At 48.4% G+C, this 22,500-nt stretch overlaps 1 protein-coding gene and 1 long non-coding RNA gene across 7 annotated transcripts in view; both read right to left on the bottom strand.

Annotated features, from left to right (window-relative positions):
• zmp:0000001167 (protein phosphatase 1 regulatory subunit 12A) overlaps positions 1-22,500 on the bottom strand; it is a 76,686-nt gene that overhangs the window by 30,248 nt on the left and 23,938 nt on the right. For all 6 annotated transcript variants that reach the window (XM_046352193.1, XM_046352192.1, XM_046352194.1 and 3 more), the window contains exons 2-8: positions 19,243-19,373; positions 17,613-17,731; positions 13,272-13,428; positions 9,623-9,767; positions 8,932-9,006; positions 4,980-5,065; positions 384-721 (exon numbers count right to left, since the gene is read on the bottom strand). In XM_046352193.1, the coding sequence (XP_046208149.1) occupies positions 384-721; positions 4,980-5,065; positions 8,932-9,006; positions 9,623-9,767; positions 13,272-13,428; positions 17,613-17,731; positions 19,243-19,373 (1,051 nt within the window). The remainder of the gene's footprint in view (positions 1-383; positions 722-4,979; positions 5,066-8,931; positions 9,007-9,622; positions 9,768-13,271; positions 13,429-17,612; positions 17,732-19,242; positions 19,374-22,500) is intronic.
• LOC124037461 lies at positions 11,868-12,703 on the bottom strand. The gene is made up of 3 exons (XR_006839192.1): positions 12,314-12,703; positions 11,992-12,258; positions 11,868-11,890 (listed from the first exon to the last, which is right to left on the bottom strand). It is a non-coding gene; the product is annotated as an uncharacterized LOC124037461 (long non-coding RNA).

Raw genomic sequence — 22,500 nt, 5'->3', positions numbered from 1 at the left:
TTCAGAGTGTCCCTCAGGGCCCTGGTCAAAAGTAGTGCACTATATAGGGAATAGGGCCCTGGTCAAAAGTAGTGCACTATATAGGGAATAGGGCCCTGGTCAAAAGTAGTGCACTATATAGGGAATAGGGCCCTGGTCAAAAGTAGTGCACTATATAGGGAATAGGGCCCTGGTCAAAAGTAGTGCACTATATAGGGAATAGGGCCCTGGTCAAAAGTAGTGCACTATATAGGGAATAGGGCCCTGGTCAAAAGTAGTGCACTATATAGGGAATAGGGCCCTGGTCAAAAGTAGTGCACTATATAGGGAATAGGGCCCTGGTCAAAAGTAGTGCACTATATAGGGAATAGGGGGCCACTTGGGAAATAAACTCAGTCTCTTACCTGATTCAGCATCACTCTCAGATTCGTCGTCCTCCTCTTCTGAACTGGAGCTGCTGGAGGCCTTGCCCTGTCCCTGTGTCCCCTGCGTTCCAGGCTGGCCCTGTCCCTGCGTCCCAGGCTGGCCCTGTCCCTGAGTCCCAGGCTGGCCCTGTCCCTGAGTCACAGGCTGGCCCGGTTCCTGAGTCCCAGGCAGGCCCTGTCCCTGCGTTCCAGGCTGGCCTTGTCCTCCCTCCTCCTCTTCTTCTTCGGCTGGGCTGCTGGTCAGGGCAGGGGGAGGGTGCTTCTCTCTCTCGTGGAGGCAGATCTTCTCTCTGCTGCTCATACGAGAGATTGAGGTCCTGCAGGGGAGAGGCAGGGGGGCGGGGATAGGATGACAGGTAGACATGCAGGAGACAATCAGTGAGGGCGAATCACTCAGGGTACAGCAAACCAGAGTTTGTGTGGGCAAAAACAAAGCAGGATGTCGACTGTGTCGGAATCTGGGCTGGAAACTGGACCAACATTTAACAGATGTGTAACAACAACAATCCAGAAAATATCTCTTTGATGTAGGTTTCCAAACATACATCGCCATAGCAACAAACATCTGGAAAACCAACCCAGTGTGAGGAGGGAGTGACTAGAGGAGGGCGTGACTAGGGGAGGGTGTGACTAGAGGAGGGCGTGACTAGGGGAGGGTTTGACTAGGGGAGGGTGTGACTAGAGGAGGGCGTGACTAGGGGAGGGTTTGACTAGGGGAGGGTTTGACTAGGGGAGGGCGTGACTAGGGGAGGGTGTGACTAGGGGAGGGTGTGACTAGAGGAGGGTGTGACTAGAGGAGGGTGTGACTAGGGGAGGGTGTGACTAGAGGAGGGCGTGACTAGAGGAGGGCGTGACTAGGGGAGGGTTTGACTAGAGAGAGTGCGTGACTCGGGGAGGGTGTGACTAGGGGAGGGCGTGACTAGAGGAGGGTGTGACTAGGGGAGGGTGTGACTAGGGGAGGGTGTGACTAGAGGAGGGCGTGACTAGGGGAGGGTTTGACTAGAGGAGGGCGTTACTAGAGGAGGGCGTGACTAGAGGAGGGCGTTACTAGAGGAGGGCGTTACTAGAGGAGGGTGTGACTAGAGGAGGGCGTGACTAGGGGAGGGTTTGACTAGAGGAGGGCGTTACTAGAGGACTAGAGGGGCGCGTGACTAGAGGAGGGCGTGACTCGGGGATTTTGACTAGGGGAGGGTTTGACTAGAGGAGGGCGTGACTAGGGGAGGGTTTGACTAGAGGAGGGCGTGACTGGGGGAGGGTTTGACTAGGGGAGGGTGTGACTAGAGGAGGGCGTGACTAGGGGAGGGTTTGACTAGAGGAGGGCGTGACTAGAGGAGGGTGTGACTAGAGGAGGGCGTGACTAGAGGAGGGCGTGACTAGAGGAGGGCGTGACTAGAGGAGGGCGTGACTAGGGGAGAGTTTGACTAGAGGAGGGCGTTACTAGAGGAGGGCGTTACTAGAGGAGGGTGTGACTAGACGAAGGCGTGACTAGGGGAAGGCGTGACTAGAGGAGGGCGTTACCAGAGGACTAGAGGGGCGCGTGACTAGAGGAGGGCGTGACTAGAGGGGGCGTGACTAGAGGGGGCGTGACTAGAGGGGGCGTAGAGGCGTGACTAGGGGAGGGTGTGACTAGGGGAGGGCGTGACTAGAGGACTAGAGGGGCGCGTGACTAGAGGAGGGCGTGACTAGAGGGGGGCGTGACTAGAGGAGGGCATGACTAGAGGAGGGTGTGACTAGGGGAGGGCGTGACTAGAGGAATAGGGGAGGGCGTGACTAGAGGACTAGAGGGGAGCGTGACTAGAGGAGGGCATGACTAGAGGAGGGCGTGACTAGAGGACTAGAGGGGGCGTGACTAGGGGAGGGTGTGACTAGGGGAGGGCGTGACTAGAGGGGCGTGACTAGAGGGGGGCGTGACTAGAGGGGGGCGTGACTAGAGGGGGGCGTGACTAGAGGAGGGCGTGACTAGAGGACTAGAGGAGGGCGTGACTAGAGGAGGGCGTGACTAGGGTGGTTCTCCTCCTCCATGCATATCACTCCTGTGGCAGTGTGAGGATGGAGTGACTAGCTCGCAAGGCAGCTGACACTGGTGAAATACAAACAGTAAAACACAAAGGACTGATTCAGTGATTCAGGCCAGTAAAACACAAAGGACTGATTCAGTGATTCAGGCCAGTAAAACACAAAGGACTGATTCAGTGATTCAGGCCAGTAAAACACAAAGGACTGATTCAGTGATTCAGGCCAGTAAAACACAAAGGACTGATTCAGTGATTCAGGCCAGTAAAACACAAAGGACTGATTCAGTGATTCAGGCCAGTAAAACACAAAGGACTGATTCAGTGATTCAGGCCAGTAAAACACAAAGGACTGATTCAGTGATTCAGGCCAGTAAAACACAAAGGACTGATTCAGTGATTCAGGCCAGTAAAACACAAAGGACTGATTCAGTGATTCAGGCCAGTAAAACACAAAGGACTGATTCAGTGATTCAGGCCAGTAAAACACAAAGGACTGATTCAGTGATTCAGGCCAGTAAAACACAAAGGACTGATTCAGTGATTCAGGCCAGTAAAACACAAAGGACTGATTCAGTGATTCAGGCCAGTAAAACACAAAGGACTGATTCAGTGATTCAGGCCAGTAAAACACAAAGGGCTGATTCAGTGATTTGTGCCATTAGGATGGTAATGTTGTACATTATGTCTGGTTCAGGTTACATCATGCTGTTGGTATAAAGGTGTGCTACCTAATGCTGTGTGGTTCAGTATCAGTGATTCAGTAACAGAGACAAAGGACAGATTCAGTGATGGGTCAGTCACAAAGGACTGGTTCAGTCATTCAGGCCAGGTCAAACACAAAGGACTGGGTCAGTCATTCAGAGCGGGTCAGTAAAACACAAAGGACTGATTCAGTGATTCAGGCCAGTCAAACAAAGGACTGATTCAGTGATTCAGGTCAGTAAAAGACAAAGTAAGAGATTCAGTGATTCAGGTCAGTAACAGAGACGGGTCAGTCACAGAGATGGGTCAGGCAGTAACAAAACAAAGGGTCAGATTCAGTGATTTGTCAGCCATTAGAGATGGGTCATGTTGTACATTATGTCTGGTTCAGTCATCAGAGACTGTTGGTCAGTCAAAGGTGTCACCTCACAGATGCTGTGTCAGTTCAGAGATGGGTCATTCAGTAACAGAGACGGGTCAGTAACAGTTAGATTAAAAGAGTTATCAGTAACAGAGAAGGGTCAGTAGAGAGCACAAGGTCATTAACAGAGACGGGCATTAACATCTGGTCAGTAACCAGAGATGGGTCAAATAAAAGATTTGGGTCAGTCACAGACGGGGGTCAGTAACAGAGACGGGTCAGTAACAGAGACCTGTCATTAAAAGAGACGGGTCATTAAAAGAGACGGGTCAGTCACAGAGACGGGTCAGTCACAGAGACGGGTCAGTCACAGAGACGGGTCAGTCACAGAGACGGGTCAGTCACAGAGACGGGTCAGTAACAGAGACGGGTCATTAAAAGAGACGGGTCAGTCAGTAAGAGACGGGTCAGTCAGTAAGAGACGGGTCAGTAACAGAGACGGGTCAGTCACAGAGACGGGTCAGTCACAGAGACGGGTCAGTCAAGACGGGTCAGTAAGAGACGGGTCAGTAAGAGACGGGTCAGTAAGAGACGGGTCAGTAAGAGACGGGTCAGTAAGAGACGGGTCAGTAACAGAGACGGGTCAGTAACAGAGACGGGTCAGTCACAGAGATGGGTCAGGCAGTAACAGAGACGGGTCAGTAACAGACGGGTCAGTCACAGAGACGGGTCAGGCAGTAACAGAGACGGGTCAGTCACAGAGACGGGTCAGTCACAGAGACGGGTCAGTCACAGAGACGGGTCAGTCACAGAGATGGGTCAGGCAGTAACAGAGACGGGTCAGGCAGTAACAGAGACGGGTCAGGCAGTAACAGAGACGGGTCAGTAACAGAGACGGGTCAGTAACAGAGAAGGGTCAGTAACAGAGAAGGGTCATTAACAGAGACGGGTCATTAACAGAGACGGGTCAGTAACAGAGACGGGTCAGTAACAGAGACGGGTCAGTAACAGAGACGGGTCAGTAACAGAGACGGGTCATTAACAGAGACGGGTCAGTAACAGAGACCTGTCATTAAAAGAGACGGGTCAGTCAGTAAGATATGGGTCAGTAACAGAGCCGGGTCAGTCACAGAGACGGGTCATTAAAAGAGACGGGTCAGTCACAGAGACGGGTCAGTCACAGAGACGGGTCAGTCACAGAGACGGGTCAGTCACAGAGACGGGTCATTAAAAGAGACGGGTCAGTCACAGAGACGGGTCAGTAACAGAGACGGGTCAGTAACAGAGACGGTCAGTCACAGAGACGAGTCAGTCACAGAGACGGGTCATTAAAAGAGACGGGTCATTCAAAGAGACGGGTCAGTCACAGAGACGGGTCAGTCACAGAGACGGGTCAGTCACAGAGATGGGTCAGGCAGTAACAGAGACGGGTCAGGCAGTAACAGAGACGGGTCAGTCACAGAGACGGGTCAGTATGAGACATGCTGGGGCACTGACCTGCGTGGTCTAACTGGTGCCATATTGATAGAAGGACTGGTTTCAATGACCGGAGGCTGGGACAGCTTGGCTTTCTCTGTACGCAACTACAGGAGACAGACAGAGAGACACAGAGTAAATACACAGGAGGAGCTATACAGAGATATATACATTGATAAACTATTTATATATATTTATATATATACATGTACCGTGGGGCAAAAAAGTATTTAGTCAGCCACCAATTGTGCAAGTTCTCTCACTTAAAAAAGATGAGGTCTGTTATTTTCATCATAGGTACACTTCAACTATTACAGACAAAATGAGAAAAAAAATCCAGAAAATCACATTGTGAAAAACGCATGTCAAAAATGTTATAAATTGATTTGAATTTTAAATTAGGGAAATAGGGATTTGACCCCCTTTCAATCAGAAAGATTTCTGGCTCCCAGGTGTCTTTTACACAGGTAACGAGCTGAGATTAGGAGCACACTCTTAAAGGGAGTGCTCCTAATCTCAGTTTGTTACCTGTATAAAAGACACCTGTCCACAGAAGCAAGCAATTAGATTCCAAACTCTCCTCCATGGCCAAGACCAAAGAGCTTTCCAAGGATGTCAGGGACAAGATTGTAGACCTACACAAGGCTGGAATGGGCTACAAGACCATCGACAAGCAGCTTGGTGAGAAGGTGACAACAGTTGGTGAGATTATTCGCAAATGGAAGAAACACAAAAGAACTGTCAATCTCCCTCGGCCTGGGGCTCCATGCAAGAGCTCACCTCGTGGAGTTGCAATGATCATGAGAACGGTGAGGAATCAGCCCAGAACTACACGGAAGGATCTTGTCAATGACCTCAAGGCAGCTGGGACCATAGTCACCAAGAAAACAATTGGTAACACACTATGCCGTGAAGGACTGAAATCCTGCAGCGCCTGCAAGGTCCCCCTGCTCAAGAAAGCACATATACATGCCCGTCTGCAGTTTGCCAATGAACATCTGAATGATTCAGAGGACAACTGGGTGAAAGTGTTGTGGTCAGATGACACCAAAATGGAGCTCTTTGGCATCAACTCAACTCGCCGTGTTTGGAGGAGGAGGAATGCTGCCTATGACCCCAAGATCACCATCCCCACCATCAAACATGGAGATGGAAACATTATGCTTTGGGGGTGTTTTTTGTTAAGGAGACAGGACAACTTCACTGTATCAAAGGAATGATGGACGGGGCCTTGTGCCGTCAAATCTTGGGTGAGAACCTCCTTCCCTCAGCCAGGGCATTGAAAATGGGTCGTGGATGGGTAGTCCTGCATGACAATGACCCAAAACACACAGCCAAGGCAACAAAGGAGTGGCTCAAGAAGAAGCACATTAAGGTGCTGGAGTGGCCTAGCCAGTCTTCAGACCTTAATCCCATAGAAAATCTGTGGAGGGAGCTGAAGGTTCAAGTTGCCAAACATCAGCCTCGAAACCTTAATGACTTGGAGAAGATCTGCAAAGAGGAGTGGGACAAAATCCCTCCTGAGATGTGTGCAAACCTGGTGGCCAACAACAAGAAACATCTGACCTCTGTGACCTCCAACAAGGGTTTTGCCAACAAGTACTAAGTCATGTTTTGCAGAGGGGTCAAATACTTATTTCCCTCATTAAAATGCAAATCAATTTATAACATTGTTGTTATTCTGTCTCTCCCTGTTCAAATAAACGTACCATTAAAATGATAGACTGGTCATCATGAGGAGGGGGAAGAGAAAAGGGGAAAGGAACCAAAAATCTCACATTTGGATTCATCAGACCAAAGGACAGATTTCCACCGGTCTAATGTCCATTACTCGTGTTTTTTATACCAAGCAAATCAATTATTATTGGTGTCCTTTAGTAGTGGTTTCTTTGCAGCAATTTGACCATGAAGGCCTGATTCACACAGTCTCCTTTGGACCGTTGATGTTGAGATGTGTCTGTTACTTGGACTCTGTGAAGCATGTATTTGGGCTGCAATTTCTGAAGCAGGTAACTCTAATGAACTTATCCTCTGCAGCAGAGGTAACTCTGGGTCTTCCTTTCTGTCGCGGTCCTCAAGAGAGACAGTTAACTCTAATGAACTTATCCTCTGCAGCAGAGGTAACTCTGGGTCTTCCTTTCTGTGGCGGTCCTCAAGAGAGCCAGTTTCATCATAACACTTGATGGTTTTTGCTACTGCACTTGAACAAACGTTCAAAGTTCTTGAAATGTTCCCTATTGACTGACCTTCATGTCTTAAAGTAATGATGGACTGTTGTGCCTCTTTGCTTATTTGAGCTGTTCTTGCCATAATATGGACTTGGTATTTTACCAAATAGAGCCATCTTCTGTATATCACACCTACCTTGTCACAACACAACTGATTGCCTCAAACGCATTAAGAAGGAAAGAAATTCCACAAATTAACATTTTAACAAGGCACACCTGATAATTGAAATGCATTCCAGGTGCCTTATGAAGCTGGTTGCGAGAATGCCAAGAGTGTGCAAAGCTGTCATCAAGGCAAAGGAAGGCTATTTTGAAGAATCTCAAATATGAAATATATTTTGATTTGTTTAACAGTTTTTTGGTTACTACATGATTCCATATGTGCTATTTCATAGTTTTGATGTCTTCACTATTATTCTACAATGTAGAAAATAGTAAACATAAAGACAACCCTGAAATTAGTAGGTGTGTCCTATATTTTGACTGGTATTGTGTATATATATATATATATATATATATATATATATATATATATATATATATATATATATATTTAAGTATATATTTAAGTATATATATATATATATACAGTGAGGTAAAAAAAAACGAAGAAATTATTTTTGGTTCCAACCGCCATGTCTTTGTGAGAAGCAGAGTAGGTGAATGGACGATCTCCACATGTGTGGTTCCCATCGTGAAGCATGGAGGAGATTGTGTTATGGTGTGGGCGTGCTTTACTGGTGAAACTGTCTGTGATTTATTTAAAATTCAAGACACACTTAACCAGCATGGCTACCACAGCATTCTGCAGCGGTACGTCATCCCATCTGGTTTGTGCTTGGTGGGAATATCATGTGTTTTTCAACAGGACAATGACCCAACACACCTCCAGGCTGTGTAAGGGCTATTTGACCAAGAAGGAGAGTGATGGGGCTGCATCAGATGACCTGGTCTCCACAATCACCTGACCTCAACCAAATTCAGATGGTTTGGGATGAGTTGGACCACAGAGTGAAGGAAAAGCAGCCAACAAGTGCTCATCATGTGGGAACTCCTTAAAGACTGTTGGAAAAGCATTCCAGGTGAAGCTGGTTGAGAGAATGCCAAGAGTGTGAAAAGCTGTCATCAAGGCAAAGGGTGGCTACTTTGAAGAATCTAAAATATATTTTGTTTTTTTTGCACGTTTTTGGTTACTACATGATTCCATATGTGTTGTTTCTTAGTTTTGACTGGTACTGTAATATATTTCAATGAACCACAGAACACAACACACTTCAGTAGGACAGGACAATGAAGACACAGTAAAGGTCAAAAGTCAACACAATGTTTGTATAGAGACATAAATAGGGAAAGAATTCAACCAGTGGCACGCTGAGAGAGACAGAGACAGAGAGACAGAGAGACAGAGAGACAGAGAGACAGAGAGACAGAGAGACAGACAGACAGACAGACAGACAGACAGACAGACAGACAGACAGACAGACAGACAGACAGACAGACAGACAGACAGACAGACAGACAGACAGACAGACAGACAGACAGACAGAGAAACAGAGAAACAGAGAGAGACAGAGAGAGAAAGTGAGTGAGAGAGAGAGAGAGCAGAGAGAGAGAAAGCGAGAGACAGAGAGAAAGCGAGAGACAGAGAGAGATCATGTACTCTAGCTATATAAGGTCACTCAGAGATAGAGGTAGAGCCCCATATAGGGAATAGGGTGGCATTTGGGACATAAACAGAGACTCACAGCGTTCTGTTTCTTAGTCAGCTGCTCCAGAGTGTCCACTAGGGTGTCATCTGCTACCTCTATAGGGGTTTGTCCCTGGAACAAGGACACACATTCACTGTAATACATGTCATTTAACATAGTGTGTCCCAAATGGCACACTATTCCCTATATAGTGCACTACTTTTTTGCACTATACAGGGAATAGGGTGCCATGTGAGATGTTGACATTATCAATGCCTGTTGAGTCAGAATGTAGTAGAGGTGTTACTTACTGAGCTTCTCTCTCTCTCTGTGTGTGTGTGTGTGTGTGTGTGTGTGTGTGTGTGTGTGTGTGTGTGTGTGTGTGTGTGTGTGTGTGTGTGTGTGTGTGTGTGTGTGTGTGTGTGTGTGTGTACATCAGTGTGTGTGTGTGTGTGTGTGTGTGTGTGTGTGTGTGTGTGTGTGTGTACATGTGTGTGTGTGTGTGTGTGTGTGTGTGTGTGTGTGTGTGTGTGTGTGTGTGTGTGTGTGTGTGTGTGTGTGTGTGTGTATACATCAGTGTGTGTGTGTGTGTGTGTGTGTGTGTGTGTGTGTGTGTGTGTGTGTGTGTGTGTGTGTGTGTGTGTGTGTGTGTGTGTGTGTGTGTGTGTGTGTGAGAGTACATCAGTGTGTGTGTGTGTGTGTGTGTGTGTGAGAGTACATCAGTGTGTGTGTCTCATCTCCAACTCACCACGTTGTTGAGTGCAGCCATGTCACACAGGTTGTCAGCCAGCAGAGAACACACCTCCTGCTGTCCCCAGTGAGCAGCAGCATGCAGGGCTGTCCAGCCATCCACATCACCACTGTCCAAATCCAGACCACACTGGAGCAGGACCCTGTGGGGGGGTTGAATAGATAGAGGTGATAGAGAGGAAACACGAGGATGGGAGGACAACAGGACGGGAGGACACGAGGATGGGAGGACACGAGGATGGGAGGACACGAGGACACGAGGACATGAGGATGGGAGGACAAGAAGACACGAGGATGGGAGGACAAGAAGACATGAGGATGGGAGGACAAGAAGACACGAGGACGGGAGGACACGAGGATGGGAGGACAACAGGACGGGAGGACACGAGGATGGGAGGACACGAGGACGGGAGGACAAGAAGACATGAGGATGGGAGGACAAGAAGACACGAGGACGGGAGGACACGAGGATGGGAGGACAACAGGACGGGAGGACAAGAACCACACGAGGACGGGAGGACAAGAACCACACGAGGACGGGAGGACAAGAACCACACGAGGACGGGAGGACAAGAACCACACGAGGACGGGAGGACAAGAGGACACGAGGATGGGAGGACAAGAAGACACGAGGATGGGAGGACAAGAAGACACGAGGACAACAGAACAACAGGATGGTAGGACACGAGGATGGGAGAACAAAGGACGCGAGGATGGGAGGAGAAGAAGACACAAGGATGGGAGGACAAGAACCACACGAGGACGGGAGTACAAGAGGACAAGAAGACACGAGGATGGGAGGACAAGAGGACACGAGGATGGGAGGACAAGAGGACACGAGGATGGGAGGACAAGAGGACACGAGGACAAGAGGACACGAGGACGGGAGGACACGAGGACGGGAGGACACGAGGATGGGAGGACACAAGGATGGGAGGACACGAGGATGGGAGGACACGAGGATGGGAGGACACGGGAGGATGGGAGGACAAGAACCACACGATGATGGGAGGACAAGAGGACACGAGGACAACAGGACATGCGGACAACAGGACAGGATGACACAAGGATGGGAGGACAAGAGGACACGAGGATGGGAGGACAAGAGGACAACAGGACATGAGGACAACAGGACAACAGGACGGGAGGACAACAGGACGGGAGGACAACAGGACGGGAGGACAACAGGACGGGAGGACAACAGGACGGGAGGACAACAGGACATGAGGACAACAGGACATGAGGACAACAGGACAACAGGACGGGAGGACAACAGGACGGGAGGACAACAGGAAAGGAGGACAACAGGACATGAGGACAACAGGACAGGAGGGTGACTAACAGCAGCTGTTTGCTGGTCTACTGTGGTACAAAACTAGATACACCAAAAACACAGTGGCAGCAGTTCAGCAGGTCAGGTTATTATCTCTGGCCGTGTCCCAGATCAGAACGCTTTTGCACTTTAGGAGCAATGGTGTTGTCTAAAATGAGCACTCTCTAAAACAAATGAGCACTCTCTACAACAAATGAGCACTCTCTACAACAAATGAGCACTCTCTAAAACAAATGAGCACTCTACAACAAATGAGCACTCTCTAAACAAATGAGCAGTCTCTAAAACAAATGAGCACTCTCTAAAACAAATGAGCACTCTCTAAACAAATGAGCACTCTCTAAAACAAATCGCAGTCTAGCACCTGACTCGCAGCACCTGACTCGCCGACTAGCACCTGACTCGCACCCGACTAGCACCCGACTAGCACCCGACTAGCACCCGACTAGCACCCGACTAGCACCCGACTAGCACCCGACTAGCACCTGACTAGCACCCGACTAGCACCTGACTCGCCGACTAGCACCTGACTCGCCGACTAGCACCTGACTCGCCGACTAGCACCTGACTCGCCGACTAGCACCTGACTCGCCGACTAGCACCTGACTCGCCGACTAGCACCTGACTAGCACCTGACTAGCACCTGACTAGCACCTGACTAGCACCTGACTAGCACCTGACTAGCACCTGACTAGCACCTGACTAGCACCTGACTAGCACCTGACTAGCACCTGACTAGCACCTGACTAGCACCTGACTAGCACCTGACTAGCACCTGACTAGCACCTGACTCGCCGTCTAGCACCTGACTAGCACCTGACTAGCACCTGACTAGCACCTGACTAGCACCTGACTCGCCGTCTAGCACCTGACTAGCACCTGACTAGCACCTGACTCGCACACCTGACTAGCACCTGACTCGCCGTCTAGCACCTGACTAGCACCTGACTCGCTGTCTAGCACCTGACTAGCACCTGACTAGCACCTGACTCGCCGACTAGCACCTGACTCGCCGTCTAGCACCTGACTAGCACCTGACTCGCCGTCAAGCACCCGACGAGCACCTGACTAGCACCTGACTAGCACCTGACTTGCCATCTAGCCCCTGACTAGCACCTGACTAGCACCTGACTCGCCGTCTAGCACCTGACTAGCACCTGACTCGCCGTCTAGCACCTGACTAGCACCTGACTCGCCGTCTAGCACCTGACTAGCACCTGACTCGCCGTCTAGCACCTGACTAGCACCTGACTCTAGCACCTGACTAGCACCTGACTCGCCGTCTAGCACCTGACTAGCACCTGACTCGCAGCACCTGACTCGCCGTCTAGCACCTGACTCTAGCACCACTAGCACCTGACTCGCCGTCTAGCACCTGACTCGCCGTCTAGCACCTGACTAGCACCTGACTCGCCGTCTAGCACCCGACGAGCACCTGACTAGCACCTGACTCGCCGTCTAGCACCTGACTCGCCGTCTAGCACCTGACTCGCCGTCTAGCACCCGACTAGCACCTGACTCGCCGACTAGCACCTGACTCGCCGTCTAGCACCTGACTCGCCGTCTAGCACCTGACTCGCCGGCTAGCACCTGACTTGCCGTCTAGCACCTGACTAGCACCTGACTCGCCGACTAGCACCTGACTCGCACCTGACTCGCCGGCTAGCACCTGACTCGCCGTCTAGCACCTGACTCGCCGTCTAGCACCTGACTCGCCGTCTAGCACCTGACTAGCACCTGACTAGCACCTGACTCGCCGACTAGCACCTGACTCGCCGACTAGCACCCGACTAGCACCTGACTCCCGACTAGCACCTGACTTGCCGTCTAGCACCTGACTCGCACCTGACTCGCCGTCTAGCACCTGACTCGCCATCTAGCACCTGACTCGCCGTCTAGCACCTGACTCGCCGTCTAGCACCCGACTCGCCGTCTAGCACCCGACTAGCACCTGACTCGCCGACTAGCACCTGACTCGCCGACTAGCACCTGACTTGCCGTCTAGCACCTGACTCGCACCTGACTCGCCGGCTAGCACCTGACTTGTCGTCTAGCACCTGACTAGCACCTGACTTGCACCTGACTAGCACCTGACTTGCCGTCTAGCACCTGACTAGCACCTGACTAGCACCTGACTCGCTAGCACCTGACTCGCCGTCTAGCACCTGACTAGCACCTGCACCTGACTAGCACCTGACTTGCCATCTAGCACCCGACTACCACCTGACTAGCACCTGACTCGCCGGCTAGCACCCGTCTAGCACCTGACTAGCACCTGACTAGCACCTGACTCGCCGACTAGCACCCGACTCACTTCATGACCTCTATGTAGCCCTTGGCCGCGGCCACGTGCAGCGCTGTGGCATTGGTGTTGGGGTGAGGTGTCAGCACGCCACTTCCTGCCAGCACCGCGTTGGCATCCGCCAGCATCACCCGCTCCTCTTCCCTCCTCGCCAGATCTACATCCACCCCTGGGGACAGAGAGAGACGGACATAGTTAGGGACACACAGAGGGGAGTTTAAATAAAGGCTACATTGAGAGAGGGAAAGTAATAATCTGTGTATTCTCTGTTGGTGAGTCGGTCTAAAAATGTTATTTAACAGAAACCGATAGCTTTTAAAGATTATTTGATGATGGTTAAATCAGAACTTGTCACCTTGTAAAAAAACAGTAGTAATCCCCCAGCTTTCGCCTTTGATTATCAACACTGACAATTTGTCAACATAATACATCTAAAAGCCTAATATTACATGTTTTTTAAATACATATATATATATTTTTTTTAATTTGATTTATTTCACCTTTATTTAACCAGGTAGGCTAGTTGAGAACAAGTTCTCATTCACAACTGCGACCTGGCCAAGATAAAGCATAGCAGTTTGAGCAGACAACACAGAGTTACACATGGAGTAAACAATTATCAATTCAATAACACAGTAGGAAAAAAAAAGAGTCTATATACATTGTGAGCAAAAGGCATGAGGAGGTTGGCAAATAATTACAATTTTGCAGATTAACACTGGAGTGATAAATGATCAGATGGTCATGTACAGGTAGAGATATTGGTGTGCAAAAGAGCAGAAAAGTAAATAAATAAAAACAGTATGGGAATGAGGATGGTAAAAATGGGTGGGCTATTTACCAATAGAGCTCATATGTACAGCTGCAGCGATCGGTTAGCTGCTCAGATAGCAGATGTTTGAAGTTGGTGAGGGAGATAAAAGTCTCCAACTTCAGCGATTTTTGCAATTCGTTCCAGTTACAGGCAGCAGAGAACTGGAACGAAAGGCGGCCAAATAATAATAATAATAATAATAATATATGCCATTTAGCAGACGCTTTTATCCAAAGCGACTTACAGTCATGTGTGCATACATTCTACGTATGGGTGGTCCCGGGGATTGAACCCACTACCCTGGCGTTACAAGCGCCATGCTCTACCAACTGAGCTACAGAAGGTGAACCAGGCAAGGCAGTCATCCGAAAAACCGAGGCTACTGAGTCTGCCGATAAATGAGGTGTTGGCTTTAGGGATGATCAGTGAGATACACCTGCTGGAGCGCGTGCTACGGATGGGTGTTGCCATCGTGACCAGTGAACTGAGATAAGGCGGAGCTTTACCTAGCATGGACTTGTAGATGACCTGGAGCCAATGGGTCTGGCGACGAATATGTAGCGAGGGCCAGCCGACTAGAGCATACAAGTCTCAGTGGTGGGTGGTATAAGGTGCTTTAGTGACAAAACGGATGGCACTGTGATAAACTGCATCCAGTTTGCTGAGTAGAGTGTTGGAAGCCATTTTGTAGATGACATCGCCGAAGTCGAGGGTCGGTAGGATAGTCAGTTTTACTAGGGTAAGTTTGGCGGCGTGAGTGAAGGAGGCTTTGTTGCGGAATAGAAAGTCGACTCTTGATTTGATTTTCGATTGGAGATGTTTGATATGAGTCTGGAAGGAGAGTTTGCAGTCTAGCCAGACACCTAGGTACTTATAGATGTCCACATATTCAAGGTTGGAACCATCCAGTGTGGTGATGCTGGTCAGGCGTGCGGGTGCAGGCAGTGATCGGTTGAAAAGCATGCATTTGGTTTTACTAGCGTTTAAGAGCAGTTGGAGGCCACGGAAGGAGTGTTGTATGGCATTGAAGCTCGTTTGGAGGTTAGATAGCACAGTGTACAAGGAGGGGCCGGAAGTATATAGAATGGTGTCGTCTGCGTAGAGGTGGATCAGGGAATCGCCCGAAGCAAGCGCAACATCATTGATATACACAGAAAAAAAGAGTCGGCCCGAGGATTGAACCCTGTGGCACCCCCATAGAGACTTCCAGAGGACCGGGCAGCATGCCCTCCGATTTGACACACTGAACTCTGTCTGCGAAGTAATTGGTGAACCAGGCAAGGCAGTCATCCGAAAAACCGAGGCTACTGAGTCTGCCGATAAGAATATGGTGATTGACCGAGTCGAAAGCCTTGGCAAGGTCGATGAAGACGGCTGCACAGTACTGTCTTTTATCGATGGCGGTTATGATATCGTTTAGTACCTTGAGCGTGGCTGAGGTGCACCCGTGACCGGCTCGGAAACCAGATTGCACGGCGGAGAAGGTACGGTGGGATTCGAGATGGTCAGTGAGCTGTTTGTTGACTTGGGTTTCGAAGACCTTAGATAGGCAGGGCAGGATGGATATAGGTCTGTAACAGTTTGGGTCCAGGGTGTCTCCCCCTTTGAAGAGGGGGATGACTGCGGCAGCTTTCCAATCCTTGGGGATCTCAGACGATATGAAAGAGAGGTTGAACAGGCTGGTAATAGGGGTTGCGACAATGGCGGCGGATAGTTTCAGAAATAGAGGGTCCAGATTGTCAAGCCCAGCTGATTTGTACGGGTCCAGGTTTTGCAGCTCTTTCAGAACATCTGCTATCTGGATTTGGGTAAAGGAGAACCTGGAGAGGCTTGGGCGAGTAGCTGCGGGGGGGGGGGGGGGCTGTTGGCCGAGGTTGGAGTAGCCAGGCGGAAGGCATGGCCAGCCGTTGAGAAATGCTTGTTGAAGTTTTCGATAATCATGGATTTACCTCGCCTCAGTGCAGTGGGCAGCTGGGAGGAGGTGCTCTTGTTCTCCATGGACTTCACAGTGTCCCATTTTCCTGTCATATATCATTATTATTCCTATTATGCCCGTTTCTGATTGTGTTTCAGAATCTTAAAAAGGGTGTAGTCATTCTAACCATGACTTAAAATACAGCAGTTGCAGTAGGAGCAGCACTAATGAGATTTTGTTACGTCACAATATCACAAGAACATGGAATTCAATAGCAGGTGTTATTGTGTTTTGGAGGAAGAGAGAACGTGTGTACTGTGCTTCTCCGAGGACTGTTGACATGGCTACATAACAATTCCCTGATAACCTAAAAAAACAGATGGTGAACCTCATTTACCACACGTTTTACTCAGTCCAGCAGCCACGTTATGTAATGCGCAGACTACATAAAAATTCATACTTACCCTGCTTCTAAAATGTAGCCTACATAGACACTACATAAAAATTCATAGTTACCCTGCTTCTAAAATGTAGCCTACATAGACAATACATAATTCATAGTTACCCTGCTTCTAGATGTAGCCTACATAGACATTACATAACAATTCATAGTTAACCTGCTTCTAAAATGTAGCCTACATACACACTATATAACAATTCATAGTTACCCTGTTTCTAGATGTAGCCTACATAGACACTACATAACAATTCATAGTTACCCTGCTTCTAAAATGTAGCCTACATAGACACTACATAACAATTCATAGTTACCCTGCTTCTAGATGTAGCCTACATAGACACTACATAACAATTCATAGTTACCCTGCTTCTAGATGTAGCCTACATAGACACTACATAACAATTCATAGTTACCCTGCTTCTAGATCGCTCAATTCAAATGTAGCCTACATAGACACTACATAACAATTCAGTTACCCTGCTTCTAGATCGCTCAATTCAAATGTAGCCTACATAGACACGACATAAGTTCATATGTTTCTAGATCTCTTCAAATGTAGCCTACATAGACACTACATAACAGTTCATATCATGTTTCTAAATCCCTCTTCCAATGTAGCCTACAGAGACACTACATAACAGTTCATATCATGTTTCTAGACCTCTCTCTTCAAATGTAGCCTACATAGACACTACATAACAGTTCATATCATGTTTCTTGATCCCTCTTCAAATCTAGCCTACATAGACACTACATAACAGTTCATATGTTTCTAGATCTCTCTTCAAATGTAGCCTACAGAGACACTACATAAGTTCATATGTTTCTAGATCTCTCTTCAAATGTAGCCTACATAGACACTACATAACAGTTCATATCATGTTTCTTGATCTCTCTTCAAATGTAGCCTACATAGACCCTATATAACAGTTCTTATGTTTCTAGATCGCTCAATTCAAATGTAGCCTACATAGACACGACATAAGTTCATATGTTTCTAGATCTCTCTTCAAATGTAGCCTACAGAGACACTACATAACAGTTCATATCATGTTTCTAGATCTCTCTCTTCAAATGTAGCCTACATAGACACTACATAACAGTTCATATGTTTCTAGATCTCTTCAAATGTAGCCTACATAGACCCTACATAACAGTTCATACCTTGTTTCTTGATCTCTCCCTTTAGCAGTCTCTCCATAGCATCCTCAGTGGCAACATCCAGAGGAAGCTCTCCTTCACTGTTCACCGCCCCCACACGTGCACCGTGCTCTATCAGGTACCTGCAACATACACACATATTATAAAAGGTTCCTACACCCAGAACGGTTCCTACACACAGAACGGTTCCCACACACAGAACGGTCCCCACGCCCAGAACGGTCCCCACGCGCAGAAAGGTTCCTAGTCCACGCGCAGAAAGGTTCCTAGTCCACGCGCAGAAAGGTTCCTAGTCCACGCGCAGAAAGGTTCCTAGTCCACGCGCAGAAAGGTTCCTAGTCCACGCGCAGAAAGGTTCCTAGTCCACGCGCAGAAAGGTTCCTAGTCCACGCGCAGAAAGGTTCCTAGTCCACGCGCAGAAAGGTTCCTAGTCCACGCGCAGAAAGGTTCCTACTCCACGCGCAGAAAGGTTCCTAGTCCACGCGCAGAAAGGTTCCTAGTCCACGCGCAGAAAGGTTCCTAGTCCACGCGCAGAAAGGTTCCTAGTCCACGCGCAGAAAGGTTCCTAGTCCACGCGCAGAAAGGTTCCTAGTCCACGCGCAGAAAGGTTCCTAGTCCACGCGCAGAAAGGTTCCTAGTCCACGCGCAGAAAGGTTCCTAGTCCACGCGCAGAAAGGTTCCTAGTCCACGCGCAGAAAAGTTCCTAGTCCACGCGCAGAAAGGTTCCTAGTCCACGCGCAGAAAGGTTCCTAGTCCACGCGCAGAAAGGTTCCTAGTCCACGCGCAGAAAGGTTCCTAGTCCACGCGCATTAAAGTTCCTAGTCCACGCGCAGAAAGGTTCCTAGTCCACGCGCAGAAAGGTTCCTAGTCCACGCAGAAAGGTTCCTAGTCCACGCAGAAAGGTTCCTAGTCCACGCAGAAAGGTTCCTAGTCCACGCAGAAAGGTTCCTAGTCCACGCAGAAAGGTTCCTAGTCCACGCAGAAAGGTTCCTAGTCCACGCAGAAAGGTTCCTAGTCCACGCAGAAAGGTTCCTAGTCCACGCAGAAAGGTTCCTAGTCCACGCAGAAAGGTTCCTAGTCCACACAGCTGTACTTGTACACGGAGAGAACGAGCTCGGGAATTGAAGTTCATCAGATATGATCATCAGCTGTGTAGATGTGTTAGTGCTGACGTTACCTCTCATGGTCATGCTATTTACTGCCAGACGGTGTGAGACCATGACCATAGGAGTTGGCTATTCAGAACAAACAGACACCCATCAGCTAGCAGGCTGCAGTACACACTCAAAGTGACACTTTTTGGTGTACTATTGTATAGTAACATTACACAGCATCACATCTATGTCAATGTATTGTACAGTTCAGTAGTGTTTCTTATCCTGTTGCTGAGGACACAAATGGGTGTACATTGTTTCGTTTTTTTTGCCCTAATACGAACACATCTGATTTCACTAATCAAAGACATTGATGATGAGTTGATTAGTGGAATCGTCGGTGTAGTGCTAGGGGGAAGGGGAAGGATCTACAATGTGCATCCATTTGGGACGAAGAAACACAGGTATGATGTTCGTCTGTGTAGCGTCCCCAGGACGAAGAAGGTATGACGTAACATTAGAGAAGAGAGAGGACCCACTTGGTGATTTGTATGAACCCACAGGAGGCAGAAGCGTGGAGGGGAGTCCATCCCTCGTTGTCCCCCCGGTTCACATCACTCCCACTCTCCACCAGGAACTGGACCATCTCTGCATTCTCATCTATACACGCCTGGAGAAGACAGGACACATGATCAAACTGAATCAGACAGGACATGAGACATGATCAAACTGAATCAGACAGGACAGGAGACACATGATCAAACTGAATCAGACAGGACAGGAGACACATGATCAAACTGAATCAGACTGGACAGGAGACACATGATCAAACTGAATCAGACTGGACAGGAGACATGATCAAACTGAATCAGACTGGACAGGAGACATGATCAAACTGAATCAGACTGGACAGGAGACACATGATCAAACACTGAATTAGACAGGACAGGAGACATGATCAAACACTGAATCAGACTGGACAGGAGACACATGATCAAACACTGAATCAGACTGGACAGGAGACATGATCAAAAGCTGAATCTTGACACATTGATTAAAACACTTTTTCTCCTCCTAGAAATTGGCCATAGATATGAGGTTCCAATGTCTAAGTGGGATAGTGGGTTGGAGCTGGGTGTTAGAAACACCAGGGTTGTTGGTTCAACTCCAAGATCAATAAATACAGTCACTATCAATGTTTGCATTTGTGTCTCTTTGGATTAAGATAAGCAGCTAAATTAGCATATTTCTTCTTCTGGACTAATATGGACTATATGGGGCAGTAGTCTGACTACTGTGGACTATATGGGGCAGTAGTCTGACTACTGTGGACTATATGGGGCAGTAGTCTGACTACTGTGGACTATATGGGGCAGTAGTCTGACTACTGTGGACTATATGGGGCAGTAGTCTGACTACTGTGGACTATATGGGGCAGTAGTCTGACTACTGTGGACTATATGGGGCAGTAGTCTGACTACTGTGGACTATATAGGGCAGTAGTCTGACTACTGTGGACTATATAGGGCAGTAGTCTGACTACTGTGGACTATATGGGGCAGTAGCCTGACTACTGTGGACTATATAGGGCAGTAGTCTGACTACTGTGGACTATATAGGGCAGTAGTCTGACTACTGTGGACTATATAGGGCAGTAGCCTGACTACTGTGGACTATATAGGGCAGTAGTCTGACTACTGTGGACTATATAGGGCAGTAGCCTGACTACTGTGACTACTGTGGACTACTGTGGACTATATAGCAGTAGTCTGACTACTGTGGACTATATGGGGCAGTAGTCTGACTACTGTGGACTATATGGGGCAGTAGTCTGACTACTGTGGACTATATAGGGCAGTAGTCTGACTACTGTGGACTATATAGGGCAGTAGTCTGACTACTGTGGACTATATGGGGCAGTAGTCTGACTACTGTGGACTATATGGGGCAGTAGTCTGACTACTGTGGACTATGTAGGGCAGTAGTCTGACTACTGTGGACTATATGGGGCAGTAGTCTGACTACTGTGGACTATATAGGGCAGTAGTCTGACTACTGTGGACTATATGGGGCAGTAGTCTGACTACTGTGGACTATATGTGGACATATGGGGCAGTCTGACTACTGTGGACTATATGGGGCAGTAGTCTGACTACTGTGGACTATGTAGGGCAGTAGCCTGACTACTGTGGACTATATAGGGCAGTAGTCTGACTATATAGGGCAGTAGTCTGACTACTGTGGAATATGTAGGGCAGTAGCCTGACTACTGTGGACTATATGGGGCAGTAGTCTGACTACTGTGGACTATATAGGGCAGTAGTCTGACTACTGTGGACTATATGGGGCAGTAGTCTGACTACTGTGGACTATATAGGGCAGTAGTCTGACTACTGTGGACTATGTAGGGCAGTAGTCTGACTACTGTGGACTATATAGGGCAGTAGTCTGACTATGTAGGGCAGTAGTCTGACTATATAGGGCAGTAGTCTGACTACTGTGGACTATATAGGGCAGTAGTCTGACTACTGTGGACTATATAGGGCAGTAGCCTGACTATGTAGAGCAGTAGTCTGACTACTGTGGACTATATGGGGCAGTAGTCTGTCTACTGTGGACTATATAGGGCAGTAGCCTGACTACTGTGGACTATATAGGGCAGTAGCCTGACTATGTAGGGCAGTAGTCTGACTACTGTGGACTATGTAGGGCAGTAGTCTGACTACTGTGGACTATGTAGGGCAGTAGTCTGACTACTGTGGACTATATGGGGCAGTAGTCTGACTATGTAGGGCAGTAGTCTGACTATATAGGGCAGTAGTCAGACTATGTAGGGCAGTAGTCAGACTATGTAGGGCAGTAGTCAGACTATGTAGGGCAGTAGTCAGTCTATGTAGGGCAGTAGTCAGTCTACGTAGGGCAGTAGTCAGTCTATGTAGGGCAGTAGTCTGACTATATAGGGCAGTAGTCTGACTACTGTGGACTATATAGGGCAGTAGTGCCCTACTGTGGAGTATGTGGGGCAGTAGTCTGACAATGTAGTGGAGTATTCTGACTATGTAGGGCAGTAGTCTGACTATATAGGGCAGTAGTCTGACTACTGTGGAGTATGTAGGGCAATAGTCTGCCTACTGTGGACTATATAGGGCAGTAGTATGACTATATAGGGCAGTAGTCTGACTACTGTGGAGTATGTAGGGTAGTAGTCTGCCTACTGTGGACTATATAGGGCAGTAGTCTGACTATGTAGGGCAGTAGTAAGTCTACGTAGGGCAGTAGTCAGACTATGTAGGGCAGTAGTCAGACTATGTAGGGCAGTAGTCAGTCTATGTAGGGCAGTAGTCAGTCTATGTAGGGCAGTAGTCTGACTATATAGGGCAGTAGTCTGACTACTGTGGACTATATAGGGCAGTAGTGTGCCTACTGTGGAGTATGTAGGGCAGTAGTCTGACAATGTAGTGGAGTATTCTGACTATGTAGGGCAGTAGTCTGACTATATAGGGCAGTAGTCTGACTACTGTGGAGTATGTAGGGCAATAGTCTGCCTACTGTGGACTATATAGGGCAGTAGTCTGACTATATAGGGCAGTAGTCTGACTATATAGGGCAGTAGTCTGACTATATAGGGCAGTAGTCTGACTACTGTGGAGTATGTAGGGTAGTAGTCTGCCTACTGTGGACTATATAGGGCAGTAGTCTGACTATGCAGGGCAGACAGAGCTATTATGTTTGTCTGTGGGTAGAAGGCACTAGGTAGACAGAGCTGACTACGTATGGCAGTAGTCTGACTATGCAGG

Source organism: Oncorhynchus gorbuscha, linkage group LG06 (assembly GCF_021184085.1).
Source record: "Oncorhynchus gorbuscha isolate QuinsamMale2020 ecotype Even-year linkage group LG06, OgorEven_v1.0, whole genome shotgun sequence".
Classification (NCBI taxonomy): domain Eukaryota; kingdom Metazoa; phylum Chordata; class Actinopteri; order Salmoniformes; family Salmonidae; genus Oncorhynchus; species Oncorhynchus gorbuscha.
The sequence above is the reverse complement of the archived record's forward strand: the minus strand, read 5'-3'. Positions and strand labels throughout refer to the sequence as shown.